Source organism: Mytilus galloprovincialis, chromosome 3 (assembly GCF_965363235.1).
Source record: "Mytilus galloprovincialis chromosome 3, xbMytGall1.hap1.1, whole genome shotgun sequence".
NCBI classification, from domain to species: Eukaryota; Metazoa; Mollusca; class Bivalvia; order Mytilida; family Mytilidae; genus Mytilus; species Mytilus galloprovincialis.
In genome coordinates this window covers 45,923,190-45,950,953 of record NC_134840.1, presented here as the reverse complement: position 1 = coordinate 45,950,953, position 27,764 = coordinate 45,923,190, and the positions used below count along the sequence as shown (strand labels likewise).

General features: G+C 29.6%; 2 protein-coding genes across 3 annotated transcripts; one reads left to right on the top strand and one right to left on the bottom strand.

Moving 5' to 3' along the window:
* Positions 1 to 60: 60 nt before the first annotated feature.
* LOC143068110 (dnaJ homolog subfamily C member 3-like) lies at positions 61 to 11,224 on the top strand. Its single transcript, XM_076241898.1, has 11 exons — positions 61 to 305; positions 1,166 to 1,273; positions 2,788 to 2,912; positions 3,321 to 3,395; positions 3,627 to 3,770; positions 4,769 to 4,950; positions 5,353 to 5,578; positions 6,320 to 6,440; positions 6,788 to 6,920; positions 7,557 to 7,702; positions 8,958 to 11,224. The coding sequence occupies exons 1-11, from the start codon at positions 218 to 220 to the stop codon at positions 9,107 to 9,109; spliced, it is 1,500 nt and encodes a 499-aa protein (XP_076098013.1). The 5' UTR covers positions 61 to 217; the 3' UTR covers positions 9,110 to 11,224.
* Positions 11,225 to 16,132: 4,908 nt separating this feature from the next.
* Positions 16,133 to 27,237, bottom strand: LOC143068107 (uncharacterized). Of its 2 annotated transcripts, XM_076241895.1 has the most exons (11): positions 27,159 to 27,237; positions 23,519 to 23,714; positions 22,868 to 23,020; positions 22,260 to 22,402; positions 21,654 to 21,794; positions 21,048 to 21,196; positions 20,122 to 20,208; positions 17,879 to 18,023; positions 17,474 to 17,580; positions 17,043 to 17,161; positions 16,133 to 16,390 (listed from the first exon to the last, which is right to left on the bottom strand). In XM_076241895.1, exons 2-11 carry the CDS (start codon positions 23,711 to 23,713, stop codon positions 16,376 to 16,378), a joined length of 1,254 nt encoding a protein of 417 aa, XP_076098010.1. In that variant the 5' UTR covers position 23,714; positions 27,159 to 27,237; the 3' UTR covers positions 16,133 to 16,375. The 2 variants fall into 2 exon arrangements, with proteins under 2 accessions (XP_076098010.1, XP_076098009.1); XM_076241894.1 differs by lacking the exon at positions 27,159 to 27,237 and having other exon boundaries at positions 23,519 to 23,725.
* Positions 27,238 to 27,764: the final 527 nt, after the last annotated feature.

Genomic DNA, 27,764 nt, shown 5'->3' with positions numbered 1-27,764 from the left:
AAAAGCATAAAATTAATAATAAAATCGTTATTTTCTTTATGTCATTTAAGGTAATAATGTGATCTCGGATTGTTCAGATTTCAACGTTGCGAGATATCATGACCCGGAAGTAAATGCGTTAACCAATCCAGGGACAACACGAAAGACAACACGAAAGTGTTAAATTTATACACTCAGCATCAACTCGAGTAATGCGTGTCCTGTTAAGTTGACAGAAATGATGGACTGCAGAAAATTGTGGAGTTCGACTAATTGGGAGAAATCTTTCGTTTTATTTCTACTGAGTCTTGACATTTGTTTAATTGGTAAGGCAATATTTTAATGAAAACTAAACTGTTTCAACTTTTAAAGTCTTCTTTCTATCTTTTTTGTAAAGTTACTTACTAAGTAACTATACTCAAATAAGAAAAATATTTCAATTAAAACAATCATTCAAAAGAAAGCACTGTCCATTATGAATTGAATATCAAGAATTGCGTTTACAGAATTTTCATGTCGAACTATATTTTCAAATGGTTTTTGATTGAATACGAAACTTAACTATTAACTTTAATGTCTTTATACATACATGTATGAGGGAAGGAATGCCCTCTACTGTAAGATACCAAACTGCCATTTTCGGCTTCCATCACCCTTTGTACTAAAGCCAGTATTGGTACTTTTCATTTCATTTCAAAAATCAATGAACGTTTTTTTTTTAGCAATAATTGGCTTCATTGTTTCATTTGCATCTATTTTAGTATCGAGAACAAGTTTTAATGACTGTCACTGTTGTTCGTAAAACACAACTTTCAAATTCATGCACTCCTCCAAAGCATTTAAATGGCATTATGACGCTATTGAAAAAATTATCAAATTCGATGGTAAATTATAATCCATTCATGTTTTACATGCAATGGTTCATGTATCAGTATAATGATAATGTATTGATGTTCTACATGCAGTGGAATCAAATTTGATCATAATGCAATTGTGTTTAAGGTACATTTGACATAAATTTTGAGAGATCTTGTTAAAGTCATGGTTTTGTTATTCTTATGAAATGTAACCCTTGTTTCTGTTTTCCCTCCAACCTTTCATCTACATGTAGGGTCCTTTTTCTCCAGTCTGATTTATCAGTCAAACTTCATCATGTTCATAGTTATTATTTTTTGTTGTTTTACAGGTGTATATAGTGCAAATAAAGATGTAGAAGAACATTTAGCAATGGGGAAAAAGTTGTTAGCAGCTGGACAGTTAGCAGAAGCCTTGTCACACTATCATGCTGCTGTTGGTAAGATTTATTAGGATAGCATATTGTTCATCAGCAAAACAAGTCATTCCTGACTAAAGTTGAAAAGTGGAAGATTTTCAAGTGAAAATTGAAGGAATTTCTTTGAACAATATAAATATTTTATCCTTGTTTCAAAAAATTCAAATAGGGTACATGTACAGTTTTACCTATATACATTATTTTAGAGAAAACATTGTAAATATTATAGACCCTGCTATTGCAACACAGTGTGGGAAACCAATTCTCACCAGATAGAAACAGAAAGGAATTAGTGCAATCTTTAATCTTCTCTACAATCATACAATCATGAAAATTTGACAACCAAACATCAGCAGTCTGAGTCAAGATTACAGCAAAACTGTTGTTCCAACATGAATCCATGGTTTCCTATTCTTTTGAAAATGATTTCCTTCAAAATTTTGTCAAATATGCCCAATAACTAACACTTTACTGTCTTATCAGTTTTAACCAGAGTTTCTGTGTGCCAGTTTGAATCTGTGAAATGCAAAAAGGCTGAACAAAACATGACAGTCCAAATCCCGGGAAAAAGAGCAGGTTGAAACATGGTTTCTAATGCTGTGCACATATTTAGATAATAATATAACGAAGATATTTATTTTCAAAATGCAATAAAAAAAAATCTCATTTACAGCTTTACAAATGTTAAACAGTACCTTAGTTAACTAATTTATCATGTTTTTCATGTATTGCACCTGTTCACATTCAGATAATCATATTATGTTTTAATTTTTTTTAAGCGTAGTAAAACATTGTTTCTTCATGTTCATGTCAGGGGTGCTACTTAAACAAGTGATTTCATTATCACCTATTTCAGTGATTTTTTATATTTAGTTATCACCTATTTAAGTGATTTTGGTGTTTTCTTTGATCTTCAAATGCTAATTTCAGTGATTTTCCATATTTTTACAAACTTTTCTATAATTTTCCTACATAAATCAATTATCCCTTTATCATGTTTATCTTTGGATATCAATTTCATCAGTGCGCTTGGACAGTAAGTTAGTGCGCTAAGGCTTTAAAAAGTACCCTTGGGAACTGTTCTCTAATCAAATATTCATTAACTACTCTTACTATCAGACAAAGGTCAACAGTATTGGGTGACCTGATTGGTTTTCTTTAGAATTAGAATGATTTATTTTAAAGTTATGCCCTGATCTACAAATTATTCCAGTTTTTGCATAATCAAAAACACTGTAAAAACTGGCAGGCTTATCAAGCAAATGACAATTTCTGCATGTACATAGTTGTTTTTTCAATAATTCTGGTCTTTATACCAATAAAAAAATCAAGCTTGTGGGAAAAATATCCAAAAAACGTTATAAACACTTATTGAAGTGATTAAATTTTTACTTCTCAAATTACTTGTTTCAGTGATTTTGAAAAGTCTGTGCAAAAATTTTAAATATTTCACAGCCAAAATCACTCAAAGAAGTGATTTTGAAATCACTTGTTTAAGTACCACCCCTGACATGATGTTCATTATTTATTTTCAGATGGAGATAGAAAGAACTACTTAACCTACTTCAGAAGAGCTACTGTATATTTAGCTTTAGGGAAATCCAAATCTGCACTTCCTGATCTGGACAAAGTGATGGAACTTAAACCTGATTTCACAGCTGTAAGTTCCTAAACTGAACTCACAAACATTTCAAGACCAATTAGATTTTATGTTTATTTTATGTTTGTTTTATAAATGATTTTTATTCAATTTGTGTATGTGCATCAAAGTTACATTATAAAGAACAGAAAGGAACAATAAAGATAATGACTATAGGATATTATAATTAGAATATAAAATAAGAAGATGTGCCTTTTGGTATTATTGCCAATGAGACAAATGACATAGAAGTAAAGAACTATAGGTCACCATACTGCCTTCAACAATACAGCATTGTTAGCTATACAAGGCCACAGAATGACAAATGTAAAACACTTCAAACACAAATTTAGAAAATCATGTTTTAATCTGTAATTTAAGTATTAGAACACAATAGCACACATGTACATTGTTAAACTTTATATTTAGGCCAGACTGCAGCGTGGTAATGTTCTACTGAAACAAGGAAAGCTTCAAGAAGCTAGACAGGATTATGAAACCGTGGTAAGTTTTCCTTTGCTCAGCTCATATACCAGTCAGTTTCATATACAAATTGTAAATGAAAGTTAAGATTTTTAATCTGAGTTTTTATAAATATTTGAAGATTTATTAAGATATACAATTATTTATTTAATAAAAGTTTAGTAGTTTTGCTAAACATTGACTTTCGAATGAAATATATTTTGATAAAATTCTGTAAATTTTGGTATTATAAACATTGACATATTCTTACAGCTGAAGAAAGATCCATCAAATGAAGAAGCTCAGCAACAGTTACAACTTTTATCTCCTATACACAGTGATATATTAACTGCTAAAGATTTCTATGCAAACAAACAGTATGATGCTGCTATAGATATACTGGGTAGAGTAGTAGATGTAAGTTTTGTTAACAAATCACTACTAATTTTTAGAAATTTAACAAAACTACTGGTACCAACTTTATAAATGTCATAACTAAAATTAAAACAAATCTTAAAAGTTTCGTAAAATATAGATATACTGGGTAGAGTAGTAGATGTAAGTTTCTCAGCAAATCACTACTGTTTTTTAGAAATTTAACAAAACTACTGGTACCAACTTTATAAATGTCATAACTGAAATTAAACAAATCTTAAAAGGGTTATAAAATATAGATATACTGGGTAGAGTAGTAGATGTAAGTTTCTCAGGATAAAGGATATCACTTATTTTACAGAAACTTACACAATTTTTTTTTAAACTGGGGCTAGTCTTTTGAACAAAACTACAAACAATATTAATGTCATAGACAATTGAAATTAAAAGAAATCTTTTTAGTGTTTTAACATATCTACCTTTTTATTAGTTAGTAGTTTTAGTACGTACTGTAAATGCAGAATTATTGCAATGTTTTAATTATTGCGAAAAATGCGACAGGGTTATAATCCCAATAATTTAAAGTCGCCTTTTGAAATTGTTTATATCCATTGAACATGATTTTTCACAATATTGCAAAAATGAAAATCACATTTTGTCTAAACTGACAAAATCGCAATAATTTCTGAATTTACAGAAAGTAAACTGTCCTTTTCCAGGCAAAATGCATCAATATTTATACATCCAGGCGCTGAATTTAATATCAGTTTAAGACACCAACCTCTTCATTTATAAACAGCAGTTCAGACAGATATATAGCAATTACTTCATAAACAAAGCTTGTTTTTGAAGTAAATTTTCAATAATAAATAAAAGGTCTTGACAATAGCTACTTGCATTATTACTCGCTTATTTGAAGGAAATATGCATCTATACAATTACCATTTTCACAAAAAAAAAACATTATTTTGGATTAATATCAAGATCTTGTATGTTGTAATAATTGTTTAAAGTGAACAAAATGTTTGTTTATTTTACAGATATGTCCCTGGGATGCTGAACTAAGAGAAATAAGATCTGATTGTTATTTAGCTGTAGGAGATAATTTCAAAGCTATTAGTGACATTCGCTCAACAACGAAACTTATTAGTGATAACACCAATGCATATTTAAAATTAAGTCAAATACATTATACAATGGGAGATGCTGAAGATTCACTTGTGTAAGTTATTTGTATATTAAATATAAACACAATTAGACAATATTGCTACTTTTTTAATATTTAGACCAAAAAAATGGAGTTGTTGCCCTTGAACAAATAAAATATGTGAATCTGCTGAGTTCAATGGAACACTGTTCTTTTATGAATTTGGTTTCATAGACAGACATTGTTTCAGACAGTTCCTCATACACAAAAAAAAAAAAAGAATAGCTGCAAATTAATTATAAAAAAAGAAAACACTACAGCATTGGTTTACCTCTATGGAGTAATATTAAAGAAAAAAATACTAGACAATTGTTTTGAAAACAGAACAATCAAGCCTGTAAATAATTAGAGAACCAATATTAACAATTAGTGTGTCCATTCTTATATATAAACCATAACTCTTTTTTATTTTTTCAGACAAATCAGAGAATGTTTAAAATTAGATCAGGAACATAAAGAATGTAAAAAACATTATACAAAAGTGAAGAAACTTGTTAAACAGTTAAATTCAGCACAGGAATTTAAAAATGAGAAAAAATATCAAGAATGTGTAGATAAAGCCAAACAAATATTAAAGACAGAGCCTAATGAACCAGAATATTTATTAAAAGCCTATTCATATTTATGTCATTGTGATCATGGGGTAAGTGGAATCATTGTTTTATCATGTTTTTAAAACACAAGTCCTTTCACTTATTTATTACCTACAATAAGTTATATGTTTACTCATTTTAAGAAATGCCAAGCAATTTATATTTTTGGGTGCAATGAAGGTTTCAGATCTTTACTTTGACATTTGAACCAGGACATGATAGTCTTTACTTGACATAGGTCCAGTATGTTCATGTAACACACATAAAGTATGATTCTGGTGTTTTCAGATCTTTACATGGACCGCCCAGCAAATACAGATAACACTATTTTTACTTTAAGTTTAACCGAAATTTATTGATTACACTTATGTTTTTTCGATTTTCATCTAACAGTAAGATTTGTTGAAATACCATTTCGTACATGACATGTAACTAAAGCAAAGGGGCTATGGAATGATGATAAAATTTTAAAAAAAGATTATAAATAAATTTAGCAAAAAACAAACAAAATAAATATCCTAAGATGATATCAAAAAGAAAAACAATACATGTTGTTATATTAGATTCATTTGATTCATAGGTTTGGGAAATACCCCAAACATTATTCAGAGATGAAATCTAGGAAAAGGAGTAGGCTTATAGGCAAAAAAATATGTTGCAAACTAATTTTAATGGAAAAATAACAAATGAATGTTTAAAAAAAATGTTCTCATGTTTCAATGTTTCCACAAATATGTTTATAGGTATGGTAATTTAACCTACATGCATTTGTTACTAATTACTATTTACAGGCAGGACATATAAAAGAAGGTTTTAAAGATTGTGATACAGTATTGACAATGGATCCAGAAAATGTTGATGCTGTTATAGATAAAGCTGAAACACATATAAGTAATGAAGAATTTGATGAAGGTAAGAATAATAATAATAATTTTACAATAGTATATAGTGCATCAGATTTATTTGTATAGACACAAACAAAAATATTTGAAATAAAGGGACCGTGGTATAGGAATAACATACATTAAGAATTCAAGTTAATATTTGAAGGAACTGAGCATGGTGCAGCTACTCAATTAAATTGTTGTTGTAAAAAAATGGATTCTACTCTAATAATGAAAATAGCGAATAGGGCTTTCTGAAACCGGTTACACATTTTCAGATTCATCGCTCAACTTCCTGTTGACCAAATTTCTAGATATTCTAGCATGTTTGAAATTTCTATTGCATTTTTAACTACAAATCTCTATTTTTCACAGCAATACGATTATTCCAAGATGCTCAAAATAAAGACCAAGAATCTAGAAGAATACGAGATGGAATGAATAGAGCACAAAAATTAAAAAAACAGTCTCAACGAAGAGATTATTATAAAATTTTAAATGTTAAAAGGTAAGGATACTTAATTATTTAGAATTGCTTTCACATGCTTGCCAAATTATGATGAAACCTTATTTAAAGGCTGCTAAAAAACAGTTCCATTTTTAACAAAAAGAAAAACGAAAAGCATTGAAACAGTATAAATTTTGTTTTTTAACTCTAAATCCCAGATGTCTCCCAGTGAAAAGCTTCATTGAGACATCCTGTGAGTAGAAATTTTGGTTGAGGAATTTGATCCCTGAGATACATTTTTGTAACCAAAGTTGACTATATTTGGTATTCTAGATTATATATATGATTTGTTTTTCTTGTAAGTGAAATTAGTTATAGGAGTAAAATATAGAAAGGTGATCAGCAAATCGCTGACAAATGTAACACAGCAGAACAAGGACAATCCACATGGAATGCGAACAATATTTGCATCAAACTGCTTTCAGCTGTGATGTCAAAGTCTGTTTGATTTGATTTCCGCTCCAAAAAAATTGCCTTAGGTGTGATCTTCAATTACAATCTATACCACAAATAGTCAGTAAGGAAGGTTTTATGAGTTCATAATTTCACTATCTAAATCAGTTAGATTAATGGTCAATATAGTAATTTTATTATAGGAAGAATATGTTTTATGATTGTGTTATATTATGATTTCAGAACTGCATCGAAAAAACAGATATTAAAAGCATATAAAAAATTAGCCATGAAATGGCATCCTGATAAATATGAAGGAGATGACAAAGAAATGGCTCAGAAAAAATTTATAGATATAGCTTCAGCTAAAGAAGTTTTAACAGATCCAGGTAGGTTAAAAGTTATGGATATAGTTGCAAATAAAATTGTGTGAAATTGAATATAAATGTTTAATTTAAAAAGTTTTAAGTGAATCAAAATAGATACAAATTGTTGCACTGTTAGAAAGCAGGAGTCGGTTTCATAAAAACACTTACGACTAAGATTGATCGAAAGTATACTGAATTGTTCATGACTTACAACCAATCTTAGTCGTAAGTTTTTTGTGAAACCGACTTTAACAATGTAAAAAATATATCAAACAATTGATGTTTTTTCTATTTGAAAACAAAGTGCATGAACATTCATAAATACACTGATTCACCAAGTTTTAAGTAATTTTATGGTATACCAGCAGAAAAACTCATCTAAACTGGAGATCAATAAAAAAAAAAAAAAAGATAGCTATCAGCCTAAAAATTAACAGACCAGTAAATCATTATCTGCAATTAAGATTTAATGTTTGACCGGGTCATAAAATTATACAACCATATAATGGATGTAAATGAATTTGCTCTCTTCTTTCTGGAAAATAGGTTTGTAATCAATTACAATTTTTATGCCCCACCTACGATAGAAGAGGGGCATTATGTCTTCTGGTCTGTGCGTCTGTTCGTCTGTCCGTCCTTCTGTCCTGCTTCAGGTTAAATTTTTTGGTCGAGGTAGTTTTTGATGAAGTTGAAGTCCATTCAACTTGAAATTTAGTACACATGTGACCTATGATATGATATTTCTAATTTTAATGCCAAATTAAAGTTTTGACACCAATTTCACGGTTCACTGAACATAGAAAAAGATAGTGCAAATTTCAGGTTATAGTTTTTGGTCAAGGTAGTTTTTGATGAAGTTGAAGTCCAATCAACTTGAAACTTAGTACACATGAGACCTATGATATGATCTTTCTAATTTTAATGCCAAATTAGAGTTATAACTCCAATTTCACGGTTCACTGAACATAGAAAATGATAGTGCGAGTGGGGCATCCGTGTACTATGGACACATTCTTGTTTAACATTGTTTTATAAAAATGAAAATAAAAATTGTGAGTGGTGTTGTATATAAAAAAGTGTTGTCCAACCCAAGGACTTTTAGAAACTCTTATATTGTAGTATATTTTGGATTTTATAATTCATGAGATACTAATCTTCATGGATTTTAAGTATTATAATTTGAAATTGGTATTCACAAAAATAAAGGAACAAATAGATTCAGGTAAATTACATCTTTTCTTTTTAAGATATTTTCACTTTCTTGTTTCCTTTTCAGATAAAAGAAATAAATTTGACAATGGAGAAGATCCATTAGATCCAGAAAGCCAGCAGGGACAGGGATTTAATCCGTTTGGACAAGGTTTCAATCCATTTGGCGGCGGCCAAGGAGGAGGTGGCCAAGGATTCAATTTCAAATTCCATTTTTAATGACAACTAATACTTAGTTTTATATACAAATTTATTTTTGTTAAAAGTGCTGTGAAAATGCAATTGAGTGTGATTGTACAAATATAGATGAAAATAAGCCTTATGTTAATTGCATGTCCTTCAAAGAGTATCCTGGTAAATAGACATCCAAAATTCTATTTGCTTGATGTATTGATATTATGATATTTTTGTCCTTGAACTTATTTCTTCTTTAGCTAAACTTGTTAATATGTCTTATGAAGGCTAGGTTGAGGGAGGTAATAGATTGCAGGATAAGATATGTAAGCATAAGGTTTATATTTATTTGTCACAGCCTGCTTGTTATGAGAGATATTTAAAAAAAGTGTATGATTGGAATGTTTGATATTGCTAATAGAAATGAAAGTGTGTGCATGTTTTATGAGACATTTTGAATTATGTGTTGAGTAATGTACATACACATTATGCAATCGCAATAATCCTAGTACAGATAGTTAATTGACTTATATGTGAACTGTGCTTACGTTCTACATTATTAAATTCAAGTGCCTTTCAAAATAAAGGAACGTCAGTATATCTATCTGTTAAGTCCATGTTAAACATGCATACTGGAATTATAATTAGTTCATCTTTGATGAAAGCTCTTTGCTGTGCAAATCATATTCTTAATTTTGTCCCATTATTTATGAAATCCAAAATTGTACACATGTTTTAAATGTGCATTTTAAAAATTAATCAGTTTCTTGGGCTAATTTTCTCTGCTATTTCGATTTCTGTTGTTCACCATCTGTAGTTTAACATGTCTGAGAGATTATTAGCTATCTATGGAAATTAACTCTCCTTTAGGTATACATGTATAACCAACATGTAGGGGGTACTTGTAGAGAGATTTTTGTGAAATTTTAGTTGACTTCCCTCTATAGATTCTCTAGAAACAAATGTTGTTAATGAGGACATTATAGGGTAAAAACTTCTGTTTACACATTTGTAAAAATCTTTATATTTTGCTTTGCACATATCGTATAATCTCACATATAAGGCTTTAGGATATTTTAACTTAAGGTTAGTGCTATGTTTGTGTTATGTCATATGATGTTCCTTATAAAATAAGGAGAAGAAATATGCTTGTTTCATATTTTGCTGAATTTACTTTTCTTTTATTGTTATTTTCTTATCCCACCTTTTGCTATCAAAATGTTTATTTTCTTTTGCTTAGTCTTAACAAATCATATAAAATCTTTTATACCTTATCATATCTGATTTCACTAACATGGAAAGTTAACTTTTATTTTTTCTGACTTCTGTCTTGAATCTGAAGGGACAGGCAGCAATATTTACTTTAAAGATATTAGGAAATGTTGATAATTGAGAAATATAACATTGTTTCTTTATTGAAGAACATTTCATGATGTTTTAAAAAAATGAGAAAAGAAAGTTCAAATAGAAACGGTCCATGTAATTTGGTTTTTTTTCTTTGTTTTACATCATTAACCAACTGCTTGTTAAATACATTTTCTTTTATCTTGTCAGCTTATTTGCATACTGTTTAGAAACTATTAGTAGATACTGCTCAAGTTGAACAGCTTGATTCAAGTGAATTTATCTCCTCTTTACTTGTAATCTATCAGAGTAATTTAGGCTTTTTTAAAACAGCTCTTGATGAAATTGAGTAAAATTTTCAATTTGTTAAAAAATTGGTTTTTGCAATATTGGAGTCAAGTTTACAATATTGTTGAAAACTAAATCACTGATTAAGGTTCAACTGTAAGTACTTTTATGTTCATTATTCGTTGAAATAAGTATAATTGAAATCTGCATACACAAACTATCTTCTGATATTTCAAGGATTAACATTGTATTTATTAAACATAATAAATGTCTTACTGTCCAAACTTTTGCTCTTGTGTGATATTAAATTTGGCAGGGATTATTTTTTTGTACACTTGCACATAAAGAGCATTAATGTATGAATGAGTGAGATTGTTTTCACATATGTCATTACTTACTGTGGTCAAAGTATCCAATTGTTGAAGTATGAATTTGTGTCTGTTATATTGTTTGCTGCACAATGTCGTGGCAGTTTGATAAATTGTTTATTTATAAAGAAAAAAACAAAACCAGATATTTTTAAGAAAACTTTTGTGTTGTTTTTTATAGGACAGACTTAGCTACATAAACTCCAATCATTTGGACCCCCTCATCTTAACTTCAAGCAAGGCTATCACATCTTAGAACAAGAATTGATATCTTAATCAAAATGATTTGGTCGATTGAAACTACAGTAGTTGCATTGTTTCAAGTATTTCCATCTTTACTTTATACTTGCAAATACAATAGAGATTTTATGTCTATCATGTTGAAACTTCAGTATAAATATAAGGAGATGTGGTATGATTGCCAATGAAACAATTATCCACCAAAGTTCAAATAAAGTGGATGTAAGCAGTTATAGGCACCCTTATGGCCTGCAACAATAAAAAAAAGCCCATACTATATAGTCGGCTTTAAAAGCCCTGAAATGAAAAATATGAAACAATTCAATTGAGAAAACTAACGGCTAATTTATAACAAATCAATATATGAAAACAAATGACAGACAATGAACCATTCACAACCACTGAAGTACATGCTCCTGACTTTGGACAGACACACAATAATGTGGATTAAAACAGATTTGAGAGCGCTTAAACTCCCTCTAACCTCAAAAGATTTTATCTGAACAATCTAGTATTTTAGATTTTAATAACTGGCAATGCTATTGACCAAATATATCATTGACAAAAGGACATGTACAAGTCAGGAAAAAAGTGTTGCAGAATGAATATTTACTTGTATTGGAAAATATGCTTTAAGTCAGAAGAGCATCATTGTTGCTAGTACATATTTAAACTTGAAGATATATCATTGTATTTGGGGGGTAATGATTACTTTAAATGCAATCAATACCCTTGTGTCACTGGCTTGCTAGCTATTCTTTCAAGGTTCATCTTAATCTTTGAAATTGGGGTAAATATTCTTTTAAAAGAATGCATTCAAAGTGGTAAATATTATATAGGTACTTGAATATTAAAAATACAAAATGATTTGTATGTGTATACTTCTGCAGGGCTATAGAAATACTGTGTGTCAGTCTGTCTGTCCGTCCATTTGGTCTTTCAGTCTTTTTGAATGTTGTATCAAAGGTTAATATTAGCAACTCCGGACTAGTTTGAAAATCAGTGGTGATAACTATTTCCATAAATTTCATGCTATTTTATATTTCATGAGAAAACTTTGTTTTCTGCGAATGATTGGTCTAAATTCAATTATGACACCAACTATTCTTGATTTCTAATGAATCCGGTTTATCCATATTTCACTCATATTAAAATGGACTAAATTTTTCTGCCAGCTAACATAACATTCACTCTGTTGTTCAAGTTATTCATTTTTTTTTTTAACTTTCTTAAACTATCCTGGATTTGTACCAAACTTGGACAGAACTTGTTTATGATCAAAAGCTAGTAACTACAAGGAATTTTGTAATAATATATTCCCTGTTTTTCCTCCAGTTAAAATTACATACAGTCCGCAGTTAAACATTTTAAAACATTTATTAGATTCATAAACCATCTTGGATTAGACAGAAGCTTCTTACAATCAAAAGATAGTATCTAGAGGCATATTTTTAATCATTTTTTCCCCATTTTTTTTAAGCCTGCATCTTTTGTTGCAAAAGTAAGACAGCGATTCTACACTTCCTCATTGTTGATCAACCAAACGTTATCACACTAAAAACATAGACAACACCAAAAGTAGGTGAGACACTGGCTTCTGAAACCAGTACAAGTTTTTTTTTTTTTTATCAATTCAATCTCTTTGAACCAATAGTTGCTCATATAAATGCCTTTAGTATTCAATAAGTAATCCCTTTAAAACAAAAAGGACACATTGTTGTTTGGTATCCAGCAAGGTCTTCAAATGTAAATTTCTCTAGAACAAATAACAGAAATACAAGACTAGGGTGGCACAATTCTTGTGATGGTTGAAAATAGGTAGCCCAAAAAAAAAAATCCAAAGTACATGAAAATGATAAAACAAGTAATTGATTGACAATTATTTTATTTTAAATAATAAATGCATCTTTGCAATTATAATATAAATATATATATATGTAAAATTCACATGTTTATCAAGTTAACAGAATTGGCACACTAACACTTATCACAGTATAAAAAGCTAAATGTATGTTCTAGCAATAAAGTTTTTAATTAAAGCTATTTTCATTACTTAGCATGATCACAAGGGGAAAAATCCCAGATTTTACATAAATTTACACCAATATATATCAGATATATTTGAAACGTTGGTGCAAACCATTGATAATGGAAACTTTTTCAAAAACATGAGAAAAGCTATTTAGCAAAACAAGCAAGGACACAATGCTATTATATATATAAAAAAAAAGCTAAATTTTCAAAAACATAAGAATCCTAATGAGGGGTCGACTTATAATAATAATAAAATCCTCATATAACATCATTACAGGAGATATGAGTCGGGTTAACTCTTGGTTGTCCAAAGAATTATGAATTTTAAATGACCTAAATGGTAACTGTAGATTATATCAACATAAATTTAAGAAAGAGTTGTCAAATGGTTGCAATAGCTCACACTACACCTTTGAGATAGGTGAGCTAATGATAGCAGACTGGCATTTTACAAAGTAGTCCATGTAGATATCATAAAGTTTACATAAAAAATAAACCTATATAAACATAGGGTGTATAATAAAATCATTAATATCTTGTAGTCTGAAAATACTGTAAATAATGTATAACATTAATTATTGTTAATATTAACTTAAAACCACAAATTGATATTCCCAATTGAATAACCTACCGGTATTTCAAATTGCATTTTTTATTGAATTTTCAAAAAAACGAGGGACAAATATTTTTATTAATAACATGATTTAACTGATACAATTTGATCATAAATTTTTAGTTACAGTAATAAATTACTGAACTGAAAATGACAAAAACAAAAAGGACTGCAATTTGCCTTTAAGATTTGTATGCGTTGATACATTTTGAATATTTTGTTCTCTAGTGAGCATGATTATGGTAATATTCCAAAAACATTAGTCTTTGCACTGACATTGGTGTCAAAACTTCCAAAATGCCAGAAATTTTTTAATTTTTAGAAGAAATGAAATGGTCAGTGTGGTTAAAGAACATTATAGACTTTAATCATCCTGCATATTAAAATAATGCTTTTGGGTAAGGTGGAGCCATAGTTGAAGCTGTTAGACTATCTCTGCCCTGTATAAAAAAAAAATCACATTTTGTACAAATATGTAAGCTGAATCGCTGTAAAGCCTGTAAATTGACTAAAAGTTATATTCAAGCATTATTTAAAGAGGAAATAATACTACCAGTAATATGACTTTTAAATTCATGTACACCATGCTTCAATGAAAATTAAAACAAATGAAATCACAAAGCTAATTTGATTGCAGAAGAGCAGTACTATTACATTGTATGCTTAAAACATGGAACAAATGCAACTTCAACAAAGTTTACTTGTAAACAATACATGCTTATTCATTGACTACCAAATTTTTGTTGGACATCTAAATTTTGATGATACACAATGTTATATTGGTGAATGAGTAAAAACATCACTAAAAGAATAGAAAATAAAGCTGATATTTGAAACATGAAAACAAACAAAAAATCTTTTTTTTTCTTTTAAACAAAATACAAAATAATTTAAATCAAAATCTTTGTTTCTTAAACCTCACATACATAAAGTATTTATGTATTGCAATGTAAGTTTGTTCATAAATGTTTAATAATATTCTGATTAATTAATTGCACAATCACATTCATCAACATGATATTAAATAAAAAGAAATACATTATATGTAACATAAGGGTAAAGAGGAACTTTTTCTTCATGGATGTACTTTAATACAGACAATGGTTTATCAAAAACTTATCTTTAATTTTAAGGGGAGTCAATACAGTTTCAGGGGGAGATAACTGTTAGTATAATAAATGAAAATTTGAAGAAAAAAAGTACAAATTACTTAAAGAATAAGTCTTAAAAGGCAAGTGTTTCTAATCTTAAATAAATCAGAAAATACTGATTTTATTTTGTTGGAATTATTACCTACATTTTTGATAAGGTTGGAATTGCCTTGAGTCATTGCAATGCAATTTTCTACAAAATATTAGGTAACAAATGAGGTTTCATTGAATATGAATTTAATTTCTTTTCATCTTTTTCAAAACTCGTGTAGTGCTGTATTTCAAAATCCATTTCAACCTATTGCTTGCCTCCCCTTCATATGAACTTTGGTGGATAGTTGTCTCTTTGGCGATCATACTGCATCTTCTTAAATTTCAGTTTTAGAAATTTTTAACAAACAAATTCGAGTCGAAATATAAAATTTCAATAATTCTTCTTTAGATAAAAATAAACTATGTCATGTCTTGACCATAAATTCTTCATTAATATCCATAATATTCTGATTTTTATTTTGAAAATACTTTTCCATTATCTTATTTGGTAATATTTCAATGTTTAGGTCAAATAGGGCACTAAGTATATTTTCTTTAACCGTGTTATATTTTAAGACTTTTAGAAAAAACTATGCCTACTACATATCTTAAAATCATAAATATTACACATAGAACTGTAAAGACTACCCTTTAACTATAATATTTCTACATTACGATTCTTTATAATATATTTCTTATCTTAGGGTCTTTACCCTCTGGTGATTTTTCTGGTATAGCATAAATATTAAAATGCCTACATGTATATTTAATAAATTCACCATTTCTTACTGACATATTTTCATTGAACATAAGACCATAAATGAATTTTAATCTTTGCAAGAACACAATGCTCAAGATAAAAATTTGTACACTGTTATGTCAAGTCAGATTTGATTAGAAATACATGTTTCGTTGTACATCAACATAAACCTAGGTTAAAAGTATACACATTATCATGAGTAACAAAAGGTCAAAAATGATTTTGTGTTGTTTTGAAGTTATACAAAAGCATGAATGAATGTTTAAAGAGGTCACACATAGACAAAATAACTAAGAAAACTTCATTGCTCTGATACATCCTCAAAGTTGGATACTGTTAAAGATCCTCATTCAGTCAGTTTGTTCACTAAACACATGCGATGAAGATGGTTAAAATCTCTTGATTAGATTGGTCCTGAGATTGACCTTCGAACTATTGCTTGCAAAGTTCAGTTCTCATAATATCAGGCTTGATAGATTTTCACTTCTTCTTTTTCTGAAAAGTACATTAACACAACATTAATTAAGTTAGAATATATATATATATATATATTTTAAAAATAATTAAGACTAAATAACAGAAAATAACATTATTATTCTCAAAGAATGTTGTGCAATTCTTATTGTGAATTTTACATTCATAAATAATTAACTTGCATATATTCCCTCAGATTTTAAAAATCTCTCTTTCTACTTCTCTACTGGTCTTTCTTTCTCTCAAACCCATTTGATTGATGACTTGAAGACTACTTTTCCATTTTTTCAAAAAGTATCCTCTTAATGAGAACCAAATTTAATAAGCTTTTGTGGCAGTGATTATGTTCAATACAGGGCCTTTTATAGCTGACTATGCAGTATAGGTTTTGTCAATGTTGAGGACTGTAATATGACTTATAGTTGATAACTTCTATGCCATTTAGTCTCTGATGGAAAGTCCTCTCATTGGCAATCATTACCACATCTTCTTATTTTCATTAATAGTACAGTACCTAGAGCTCCACAAACAAGCTAGTTTCTTAATAATAAAGCACATTTTCATCTTGGTATTTTTATGTACATTATACAGTGTAATAAGTAATGCATAGCACAAAGCGTCTCATACTCAAATTATGAAATGAATTAAAACTTTAAAACTTTTTGTATAATACCTTTTTCCCGCCTTTCTTTTTCTTCTTTTTTAATCCAGATCCTAATTTTATAATACTATTAAATGTATCTGTTTTCATTCTGTGTGTAGTTAATACTTTTACTCCTCCTAGTTTTGTCTCTGTTTAACAATATAAATGATTATGTATTAAAGTTAATAATCATAATTATCACAGATATTTGTAATGGGGAGCATGAAATTAACTGCATGCACGTTAATTTGATTTTATAAAATGTGTAGACCCTATGTAATATAAACTTTATAACAATTTCTATTAACATAACCGGATTAAAAAAACAAGAACTGGCTGAAAACAAACCCCGGCTTAACCATTAACCTAAACTGATTTCTGAGTACAGGTTTCCCCAAAGTAAAATAATAGTGATTAATAAAATATTTTAGGCAAATTAAAACAAGTTTTTCTAAATAAACCTTCTTTTCTGTATTCTAATCCTTCTAGAATCTCTTTTCCTCCTAAATCTCCAATCAAGTTATCATCTAAATCTAACTCTTCAAAGCACTCTGAATGCATGAGTAGTCTGAAAGTATAAATTATTCATAATTCATCATTTCTGGAATATGAAGATGGATGATTTAAAAGCCAAAACAAAGTTATTCCAAGGATTGAGAAATAATTTGCAATTTCTAAACAATAAAACTGCAATCATAATTCATAATAAAAAAAAAAAAAATTGTGTAATACTTAAAAAAAAATAGACTTTTAAAAAGGGTGTACTTCTAATTTTCTGTTTGAAAGTTTAACAAACACATACGGTAATCTTGTTTTAAAAATCATGTTAAAAGCATTATTCAAAAAATAAAGCTTAATATATATACTTTTTTAATTCTCTAATAAATTTCAATGGAGCAAACTCTTTTCCGAATGCAAGTCCATCTATTCCATTGTCATTGATGTGTAACTTGTATAACCAAGGGCCTACAGGGGGTGGAGGTGGCGGTTCTTTCTTTTTCTTCTTCTTGCCTGAAAATTAAACATGAGACATGAAAAATATACTACTTTGTCATCATTCCTTTAATTTTGATAAAAGCATATCATACAGAAATTTTTAAAATAACCATTTAAAATTGAAACACTCTTTTTCAATGAAAAATATGTTGATGCACCTGATTGAGACCATTAGAAACTATAATTCCAAATAAATATCATTTGAGAATATAAGAAAAATATTTACATCCTGTGGACATGCACTCTTCCATTTTATGTATAAACACCCTATTAATTAGACAATATACGTGTAGTGTCTTGAAATATGAAATTTATTTGTATGAGGCTTAGAAACGGGAGAAATTTGAGGTTCTACCGAGCATTTCCCCTGTTTCGTGCCGAATACAAATAAATTTCATATTTCAAGACACTATACGTATATAGTTTTTATACTGAAATCGATGAAAAATTTAAAAAAAAAAAAAATGTAACAAACAGTGTTAAAAAAAAAGTGTTTGGAATTTCCCTCTTGGGGTACCATTTTGGGGTATTTCCCTATGAGCGTAGTCCAGGCGGTACAACATTGACATTTTAAGGAAATAGAAAGGGAAAATGAACTTAATTAATAACATTTAATAAACATGGTATATAAATTACCGATTTGAAGACATAACAAGTTAAATTCATTAAAGTTTGACCTTTGTTACTACACGTTGTCATGGTTGTGACGTGACGTTGTTGATAAAATACAGTAGTTCCGGTAAGGAGGCGGGGCTTATGTGTTAGTTGGGGTCATTGAGGTATAAAGCTAACGTTTATACGTATAGCTTTATCTGTATAGTAAAACAGCTGATTGCAGTATAAAAAATAGAAGCTGTAGCTCAAAAACTGAAAAAGGAGGAGAAAGCCTTACAAACCACAATCTCTTTATGCAGGTAGTCCAAATACCTTGTACAACAGAATAATTGAAAAATAAAAAAGGGACATAACTCTATACATTTTGTACAAGTAAATGACTCACAACCAAAATTTGAACTCTGCTTGAGGGTTGTGGTTCTTAGCATTGTGTATGAGATTCAGAAAAATTGTCAAAGTCATACTAAAGTTAGAATGCTGAAAATGTGACGTACAGAAGGACATACAGTCAAGGGTAACACTTAATTTCACATTTGCCTATGGCAGCAGCATATAAATATTTAAATCATCATTTTTACCCGTATAAAAATGATATTTGGTGAATCAATTCAGTCAAAAGTATTGGTTACTAAAAAGTTTAATTGAAGGTCACATGAATACTGATTCACATGACGTTGAATTATTGACTTGCAAGTCTATAATAAATCAGCTATGTTCTTGAGCTTATTCTGACCAAACTCACTGCTAATTATAAAATATTATTTTAAAAATTCCCCTTTTTTTATATTACCTGAAACAAAAATAATCCTGTCATCGTGTGATGTGTTTTTGTACTAATAACAATATTCACTTCTTACGGTTTTCACTGTTGAGTTTTTATTCACATGTTTACTCAAATTTTGAAAGCATGTTCTGTCGAATGTTTTTAGGTATTTAGATTTTTTTGTCAAGGCTTCCTATAATTTTCTACTATTTCTGATTATTTTGCGATTTTTGTATGTCAAAAACTAGCTGGTTTGTAACAAAAACTATCAAAAAAACACATGACAGTCACATGTCTTGAAGATTCGGTGTCTGATAAACAAACAGCATAGTTGTACTTCATGTAATCCTTCAGACATTTTCTCAACAACTATTCTAGTGATGCATATTTTTGGCATTAAATAAAAATATCTGAAACAGGTCAGTTTTATTAAATTTGTTCTTAAGTCTTTAAAAGCGATTTTGAAAATGTTTTAAAATTGTCAAGTTGTAGTGTGGTTGTTGTTCTAAATATAGAAACTAAAAAACATGTCACAATTTTCGCATGTGCAATCAATACCGATAAAATATTGTTGATACGAAAACATATGACACGACAATATATTAATTTTTGTTGAAATCGTGTTTGATGGCAATTTAAAATAACAATCTTTTCTAGTGTGATTAACCTCCAATAAATCCTCGTTTTTATCTTTTTCCTCTGTATCAGCACATATAACAATAATTACTCTATTACCTTTTTTCTTTTTCTTTTTACCAGATCCTGGAACAGATTCTTTGTCTGAAGCTGACATTTCACCAGATCTGTAGCCCAATTCTTTTTCTGCAAAATTTTATTATTTTCTGGTTATGTTTTTTTATCATTATTTTTTTTAATTTAAATGAGTTAGTTTTTTTAAAATGTCCAGCTGCTAATAATGTTGATGACACTTGGCAAAATAATATTTTAATTTATTATTTCAGATATTTTTTTTAATTGGGATCAGATAAAATGTAATAACTACACTGCAAAATCAAGGGTTACATAGTTACCATTGCTTGACAGTATTATGCATTAGATACCTAGGTAGGGGCACCTTTACAAATTCAAACGGTAGTAGAGATAATTTTGAAGTGTTTTTTTCAAACTGCAGACAAAAAACACTGAATACTGAATCTATGTAAAAAAAAATATTAAAAAATATAAATCAAAGATTCAAAATTACTTATTGTTTTCAATTATTTAATTCCCTTTACACCAACTCTTAAATCATAACAAGAATGTGTCCTCAGTACACGAATGCCCCACTCCCACTATCATTTTCTATGTTCAGTGGACCGTGAAATTGGGGTAAAATCTCTAATTTGGCATTAAAATTAGAAAGATCATATCATAGGGAACATGTGTACCAAATTTGAAGTCGATTGGACTTCAACTTCATCAAAAACTACCTCGACCAAAAACTTTAACCTGAAGCGGGACAGACGGACGAACGGACGGACGAACGAACGAACGGACAGACGGACGGACGAACGGACGCACAGACCAGAAAACATAATGCCCATCTACTATCGTAGGTGGGGCATAAAAAGCTTTCAAATAATTTATTCATGGGGTACAGGGTAATGCTAATTCTTCAAGATTTTTTTTTTCCAATTTGGTCATTTATTGTATTTTCTAACCTTTAGCAGCCTTTTCAGCCTCTTCTTCCTCCTTTCTTTTTATCTCCTCTGCCCTCTTAATGGCCTCATATTCTGCTTGTTCCGTACATAATTTAATTATCTTCATAGCTCCATCACATTCAAGATTGTTTCCGTTCAAATACAATTCACTACAATTTTGTTTAAAAAGAAACTGTAAAACATAAGGAACAGTCAACTTGACTAAAGTACAATCAAATTCAATTTTCTTTATTTATAGCGATGGATACTGCATAGGAAATATTCCAGACTTTTTCTTGCCCAGTTTTCATATATGCAGTTTCTAAGAACTGTTTGAATCTAATCAAAACATGTAAATAAGTATTCATTGTCAATTTGTTACAGTTTCATGTAATGATGATATTCTTGTAATTTTCGTGGATTTCGTGGGTACTGAGGAACCACAAATTTAAATGTTCAACAAATTACAAATTTTTCTGTATGCAAACTTTGCGAAAGCCACAAAATTTAGTACCCACAAAAATGTAAGTTTTCCGCAATCCACGAAAATTGGTACCCACGAAAATAAATGAAGCCACAGTATGTTCTTTTTCTATAGTTTTTGTTTTAACTAATCAAAGAACTTACCGTACAGCTGTTTTGGATACAAGATCTCCTATATATTCCCCGGACTTGGGAGTAAGATCACAATAACACATACTCAATGAAAGCAATGTAATATTCTGTTCTAATCCTTTACAGAAATCCCTACAACCTTCATCACCAAATCTGCAAGAAATAGATCCAATTTCCTTAATGTGTTCAGTATTATTTTTTTTAATGTATTCTGCATAATTTTTTTATTTTTTTTGCCTTTTGCATTTCATGCTTTTTCTGTTTTGGTGTAACATTACATTTGCAGGTTAAAACATATAATTTTTTAAAACTTAGCCGTAGTGAACATTTACAGACACTCATTGTCACAAAAAAATAATAAGTCTTTTTTAGATCCAGCTTTGAAAAGCCAAGTTATATTTCTCTGATAAGTGTTAAAAAATATGAAATATATGATACTATGCATAGACATTTGGTTCTTTCTAAGAATAATACATATGTTTATATGTATTCTGATTTGTCTGTAATTTTCAATAAAACATAATTGTTTCTGAATTAATCTTTTATTTTTTTCTCTTAGAAGGAATACATTTTCATCTTCATTATAAATAGAGGACCTATTCTTATAATTAAACTTACTCATTATAATCTAGAACAACATGTGTTAGTGTCGGACATATATTGAATGATCTAGAAAGTCTCTTGGCTGCATAAGGTTCTAACAAACAGTCTGATAGTTCTATCACTCTCATGGGATAGCACTGTCTCTCAATAAGTAAGGCCTAAAACAAAAGATGCTTATAAACTTAATTGAAAAATAAGACTGTAAAAAAATATGTTTTTGATTGTTGTCTTTGCTTAAATTCACAGTTGTTAGTTATAAACAGCATGAGAAAAAAAGAGGCAGGTACAAGCTTTTTTTTGTTCAGTATTTTCTTTATCTACTCTGCCTATAGATTTTATTTTAGTTTTTTGCATTTTATTATACATCTGTTTTTGTATTGACTATTTTATTATAATAATTACATTTCTTAAGATACAAAAAAAAAAGAAATAACAAAACAATAAAACTTTTCCTTACAACAAAAAGTAGACACAATAACAATATTGGGGTTAGTCTTAAAAGTTGCAAGATTCTTCCCTTTTTTTGTAATTTCATGCGTTAAACAACCATTATATTACCCATGAGGCTCTCACACAGTATATAATAAATAAACAATTTGAAATGTTCATGATTTTTCTCTTACCAGAGTGGCAGCATTTTCAATGGACATAGGATATTCCCATATATGCAAATCTCTGATATAAATGTATCTATCCTGTCTAATAGCAGCTAATACAGGTTCTATCAATACTGGTAAATCACCTTCATTTTCTGGTACCTCTCCTTCAAAAATGAACTAAAACAAAATCAATAGAGTATTTTCATTTGGAAAATTGCTGAAGTTTGATCTGCACTTGCTTAGTTTTAGATATTCTAATAAATTCACTATCAATTGCAACACAGTATTATTTTAAGGCAACAAAACTTACAGTACAAAAAGAAATTAAACTGTAGGTTGTTTAATTAGACAGATCTGGTTTTAAATTTAGGTATTACAAAAAGTTATTTTTACTGTAAAATTAAACATAATCTGGATATTTCAAAAAAGTGCCCATTAAAAATAGATCACTTCCTATGAAGTGACTTTAGTCTGTGTTTTGACATTTTTCAATATCTCACTTTTATTGTTTAAAGAATTCTTTACTAAACTTTTTTAAATAAACATGAATGCATGCAGTTGAGAGAATATTGATTTCTTTCAACTTAAAATCTACCACTACAATGACTAACACCTTAAATACATTATTAATAATATTGAAAGTGTTAGTTTAAGGAGCTAAATACTGTTTTGTACCTTTTCTAAAACTGTTGTGTTTTCTTGGCATGCCTTGAGGGCCTTTTTGATTCCAGAGCACATCTGGGAATCAGTGAGAGCACAATTTCTTTCATAACATTTATAAAGTCTCTGTATAATGTCTTCTGCTCCAGCTACTGTCTTTTTCTTCTTTTTCCCTCCTTTCTTCTTTCCTTTTTTACCTTTCTTTGGCATCCTTAAAAACAATAATGATTTTTTTTTTAGAAATATTTATACAAGAGTGCACACACTGAAATGTCTAGCCTTCTTTACTAATCATTGATATTATGTTGATAGTCCTAAGTATAAAGCTTTATTACAACTATCACATAAACTTAACATTAACCAAGATAGCTAAACAAAGACCAGTGAAACATGAAAATGAGGTCAAGGTCAGATGAACCATGCCAGGCAGACATGTACAGCTAACAAATCTTCCATACAACAAATATAGTTGACCTACCACTTATAGTTTAAGAAAAATAGACCAAAACACAAAAACTTAACACTGTGCAATGAACCGTGCAATTGAGGTCATGGTCAATTAAACCTGCGGGACTGACATATAGATCATAATATATTTCCATACACCAAATATAGTTGACCTTTAGCATATAATATTAGATAAAAAGACCAAAACTTAAAAACTTAACTTTGACCACTGAACCATAAAAATGAGGTCAAGGTCAGATGACATCTGCCCGCTAGACATGTACACCTGACAATCATTCCATACAACAAATATAGTAGACCTATTGCATAAAGTATGAGAAAAATAGACCAAAACACAAAAACTTAGCTATAACCACTGAACCATGAAAATGAGGTCAAGGTCAGATGACACCTGCCATTTGGACATGTACACCTTCCAGTCCTTCCATACACCAAATATACTAGCCCTATTGCTTATAGTATCTGAGATATGGACTTGACCACCAAAACTTAATCTTGTTCACTGATCCATGAAATGAGGTCGAGGTCAAGTGAAAACTGTCTGACGGTGGCATGAGGACCTTGAAAGGTATGCACATACCAAATATAGTTATCCTATTACTTATAATAAGAGAGAATTCAACATTACATAAATGTACAAAAATTCTGGACTTTTTTTTCAAGTGGTCACTGAACCATGAAAATGAGGTCAAGGACATTGGACATGTGACTGACGGAAACTTCGTAACATGAGGCATCTATATACAAAGTATGAAGCATCCAGGTCTTTCACCTTCTAAAATATAAACCTTTTAAGAAGTTAGCTAATGCCTGCCGCCGTAGCCGCCGCCAACGCCTGATCACTATCCCTATGTCGAGCTTTCTGCAACATAAGTTGGAGGCTCGACAAAAAACATGCATGTTTACTGCTTTTTAAAATATAGTTTGTATTTTTCCTGGATAAGTTTTACTCAGTATTTTGAGTTCATTTCCAGTATTATACAGATAATAAAAATTTTCAAGAAACAAATTTAAAGAAATCAATTTTGTACAGATTTTGGACTAAAAAGGGGAGAGCAGCCGCTATGTTTAAAAAGTATTTTAAAACATCTCTTCAGGCACATGTACTACATTGTACCACCAATTAAGGCCTACAAAACTATAACCATTATCTTACACTCCTTGGAATGTCCATGATTTTAGAAGAAACAAAATAATTCATAATAAAAATAAATCATACATGTAGGTGCACAACTTTAGAAGGTTTAGATTCTGGAAAAGTTTCAATAAATTCTATTAAGGGTTTTAGGAGGAGTTGCAGTGAGTGGATACATAATGGGAATTCCAACAGATAAAACAATGACAAAATCCATTTTCTGCTTAGGGAAATAATTGAGATTACAAACAAAATACCTGTATAAGATATTATTAAATAGTTTTTTTATAAAGTTTTCAATAAAATTCAAATAAAAACAAAATAGGAGTTGCTCAATGGTATAATATGGTGATCACAAATTTCAAGATTCACAAAATTTTTCAATCTATTAACCCTTTCCTCCATAATGACGCTTTTTGACGCCACCCCCTTTACTCCATAATGACGCCTTTTGACACCTGTGTAGTACCTCAGTTGAAATGCTTTGACTACAAAATGTCTGCATCAGACTTAAAAAAATTTGTATCCAATATGAAAAGGATATTCATGAGAATATCAGACTGGAATTTCATTGATGAAATATTCGTTTTTACAATGCATTAGTACTTTGAACCTGATGATTTTTTTTTATTGAAAAAATCCTATGCGAAGCAAGTATATATGTTAAAAAACAAATTCCATGGAGGAAAGGGTTAAAGTAAACTTTTAAGGGTTTAAGAGAGATTTTGAATACAATGTAGACCTCATAATGATTTGTGGAGCTGTAACACTTGACCCGATAATTTTTTACACTTGTCTGAATGACTTTAACTATTAGGGGGGATAGACCCTTCATCGGGACTCTGTGATCGGGTGTTTTTAAGCTCGGATTTTGGGATTGCATGATCCTTTCAGGATCAAGGAACTCCTTTATTAAAATTCCATGATCCTTTCAGGATCAAGGAACTCCTTTATTAAAATTCCATGATCCTTTCAGGATCAAGGAATTCCTTTATTAAAATGCTGGATTTTGGAATTTTTTTTTAATTACGGACCTTGGGATTTCATGTTTTTAAACCCGAGATTTTTTAATCAGAACCCCTCCGACCTCCCTAAACTATTGTCTTCAATTTTCCTTTGTGGCTACATGTATTTCTGTATAATACTGGGCTTGGGTACCAACACATAAACACTGATAAAAAGCAGTACTAAACTCGCATCAACCATACCTAACCCCTACTGTTAAACCTAATGATATTCTAGAAAAAATTCTAACCCATAAGTACAAGGAATTGTAGTCCAAATAATTGTGACGTCTGGCAAGGCTATTTTTAATTTTTTTTCCTAGGAAGGCGTCCCAGAAAATTAATTAAAATAGCCTTGCCAGACGCCATAATTATTTGGACTAAAGGAATTGTAAAATAAAAGAGGATCAAATGTATAGTTTTTGTCTATCTACAAAATGTATATATATCTGTATTTCCGCACTCAGTCACAACTTTGACTATTATGTGCCGTTGCATGCGTGGCTTATTTACAATGTAAAAGAAATAAATTTGCAGTAATACGTTACATTGCATTGGTGCTTAGAAAAAATATAACAGTGATTTAATTACAAATTTTGGTGGGTCACATTGGGGTACGGGATTGCCGATTTTTTGTAAGCGTGACAGGTGAAAGTCAAACTATTGTGTCGTGAAAACAGGAAATAAGGTCATGCGGGACCCGAGAAATAACAAAAAAATGAGAATTGCTTTAAAATACATACATAGTGTAAGCTAGTCCGAGATTACTCTGACTAAGTGTAAGCGGGATACAGGAATCTGTCAAAACAGTAAGAGGGATCTGGGATCGGAACCCCCAATGAGACCCCCTGTTATCCTATGTATATTTCTTGGTAAAACTATGTACATGTTATGCAGTTTTTAGAATATTTGTGAAAGAGCAGATATAGAAATCTGCTCTTTGAAGCACAACTGAAATTCAAACAAAGTTAACAGTTTTCAATTAAGTTTTTGTGAAACAACTATATTTTGTTCATGTGTTTATGCTATAAATAGACTTTAAATTTACTTGTGTTATCGATATTTTTTCTGCCAAATTCTTTCTTTTTGTTGTGGTGTTGTCAACACACTTTTTTAGCGATTCCAACATTGAAGACTTTGAAGGTGGAGATAACTCTTGTGAACCGCCCAGATTTTTTTTTACATGCATTATGTTTCGATTTAATAGAATCATTGATATAATCATTGATATAATCATAAATGTATACATATATGCTATAACTATTTCGATAAATTATGTTTTACTAAATAACATTTATCAGTAAAAATCGATAGAATATGTTATAAAATTCACTGTTCTTTAAAGTTTTTTTCCCATACAGTAGGCTTATTATATAGCCTAACAGTTAATTTTATAACATATTCTATCGATTTTTACTGATAAATGTTATTATGTATACATATAGATAACGATAACAAAATGTAATTTAATTTAAATTGCAAATAATGTATCCTATTAATATCCTATCTTTTCAATTAATACGAGAAAGGCACTACCATAAATGTCAATTTACCCAGACTTTGTCGTACATATAGGACCATATACTGTAGTAAGTTTAGAAAATTAAGGTCTCGGGACACAGAAAATAATACTGAATAATCAAGTTGAAACTTA

Bases quoted from the DNA above. Each gene is read 5' to 3' on its own strand.
- LOC143068107 (XM_076241895.1), bottom strand. From the start codon at position 23,713: ATGCCAAAGAAAGGTAAAAAAGGAAAGAAGAAAGGAGGGAAAAAGAAG. The intron at 20,209-21,047 runs GTTAGAAAATAC...AAAATTTTGCAG, and splicing joins GGCTGAAAAGGCTGCTAAAG to AAAAAGAATTGGGCTACAGA. The intron at 18,024-20,121 runs GTAATAGAGTAA...TTTAATTTTCAG, and splicing joins TAAAAAGAAAAAGAAAAAAG to GCAAGAAGAAGAAAAAGAAA.
- LOC143068110 (XM_076241898.1), top strand. From the start codon at position 218: ATGATGGACTGCAGAAAATTGTGGAGTTCGACTAATTGGGAGAAATCT. The intron at 306-1,165 runs GTAAGGCAATAT...GTTGTTTTACAG, and splicing joins TCTTGACATTTGTTTAATTG to GTGTATATAGTGCAAATAAA. The intron at 6,921-7,556 runs GTAAGGATACTT...TTATGATTTCAG, and splicing joins AAAATTTTAAATGTTAAAAG to AACTGCATCGAAAAAACAGA.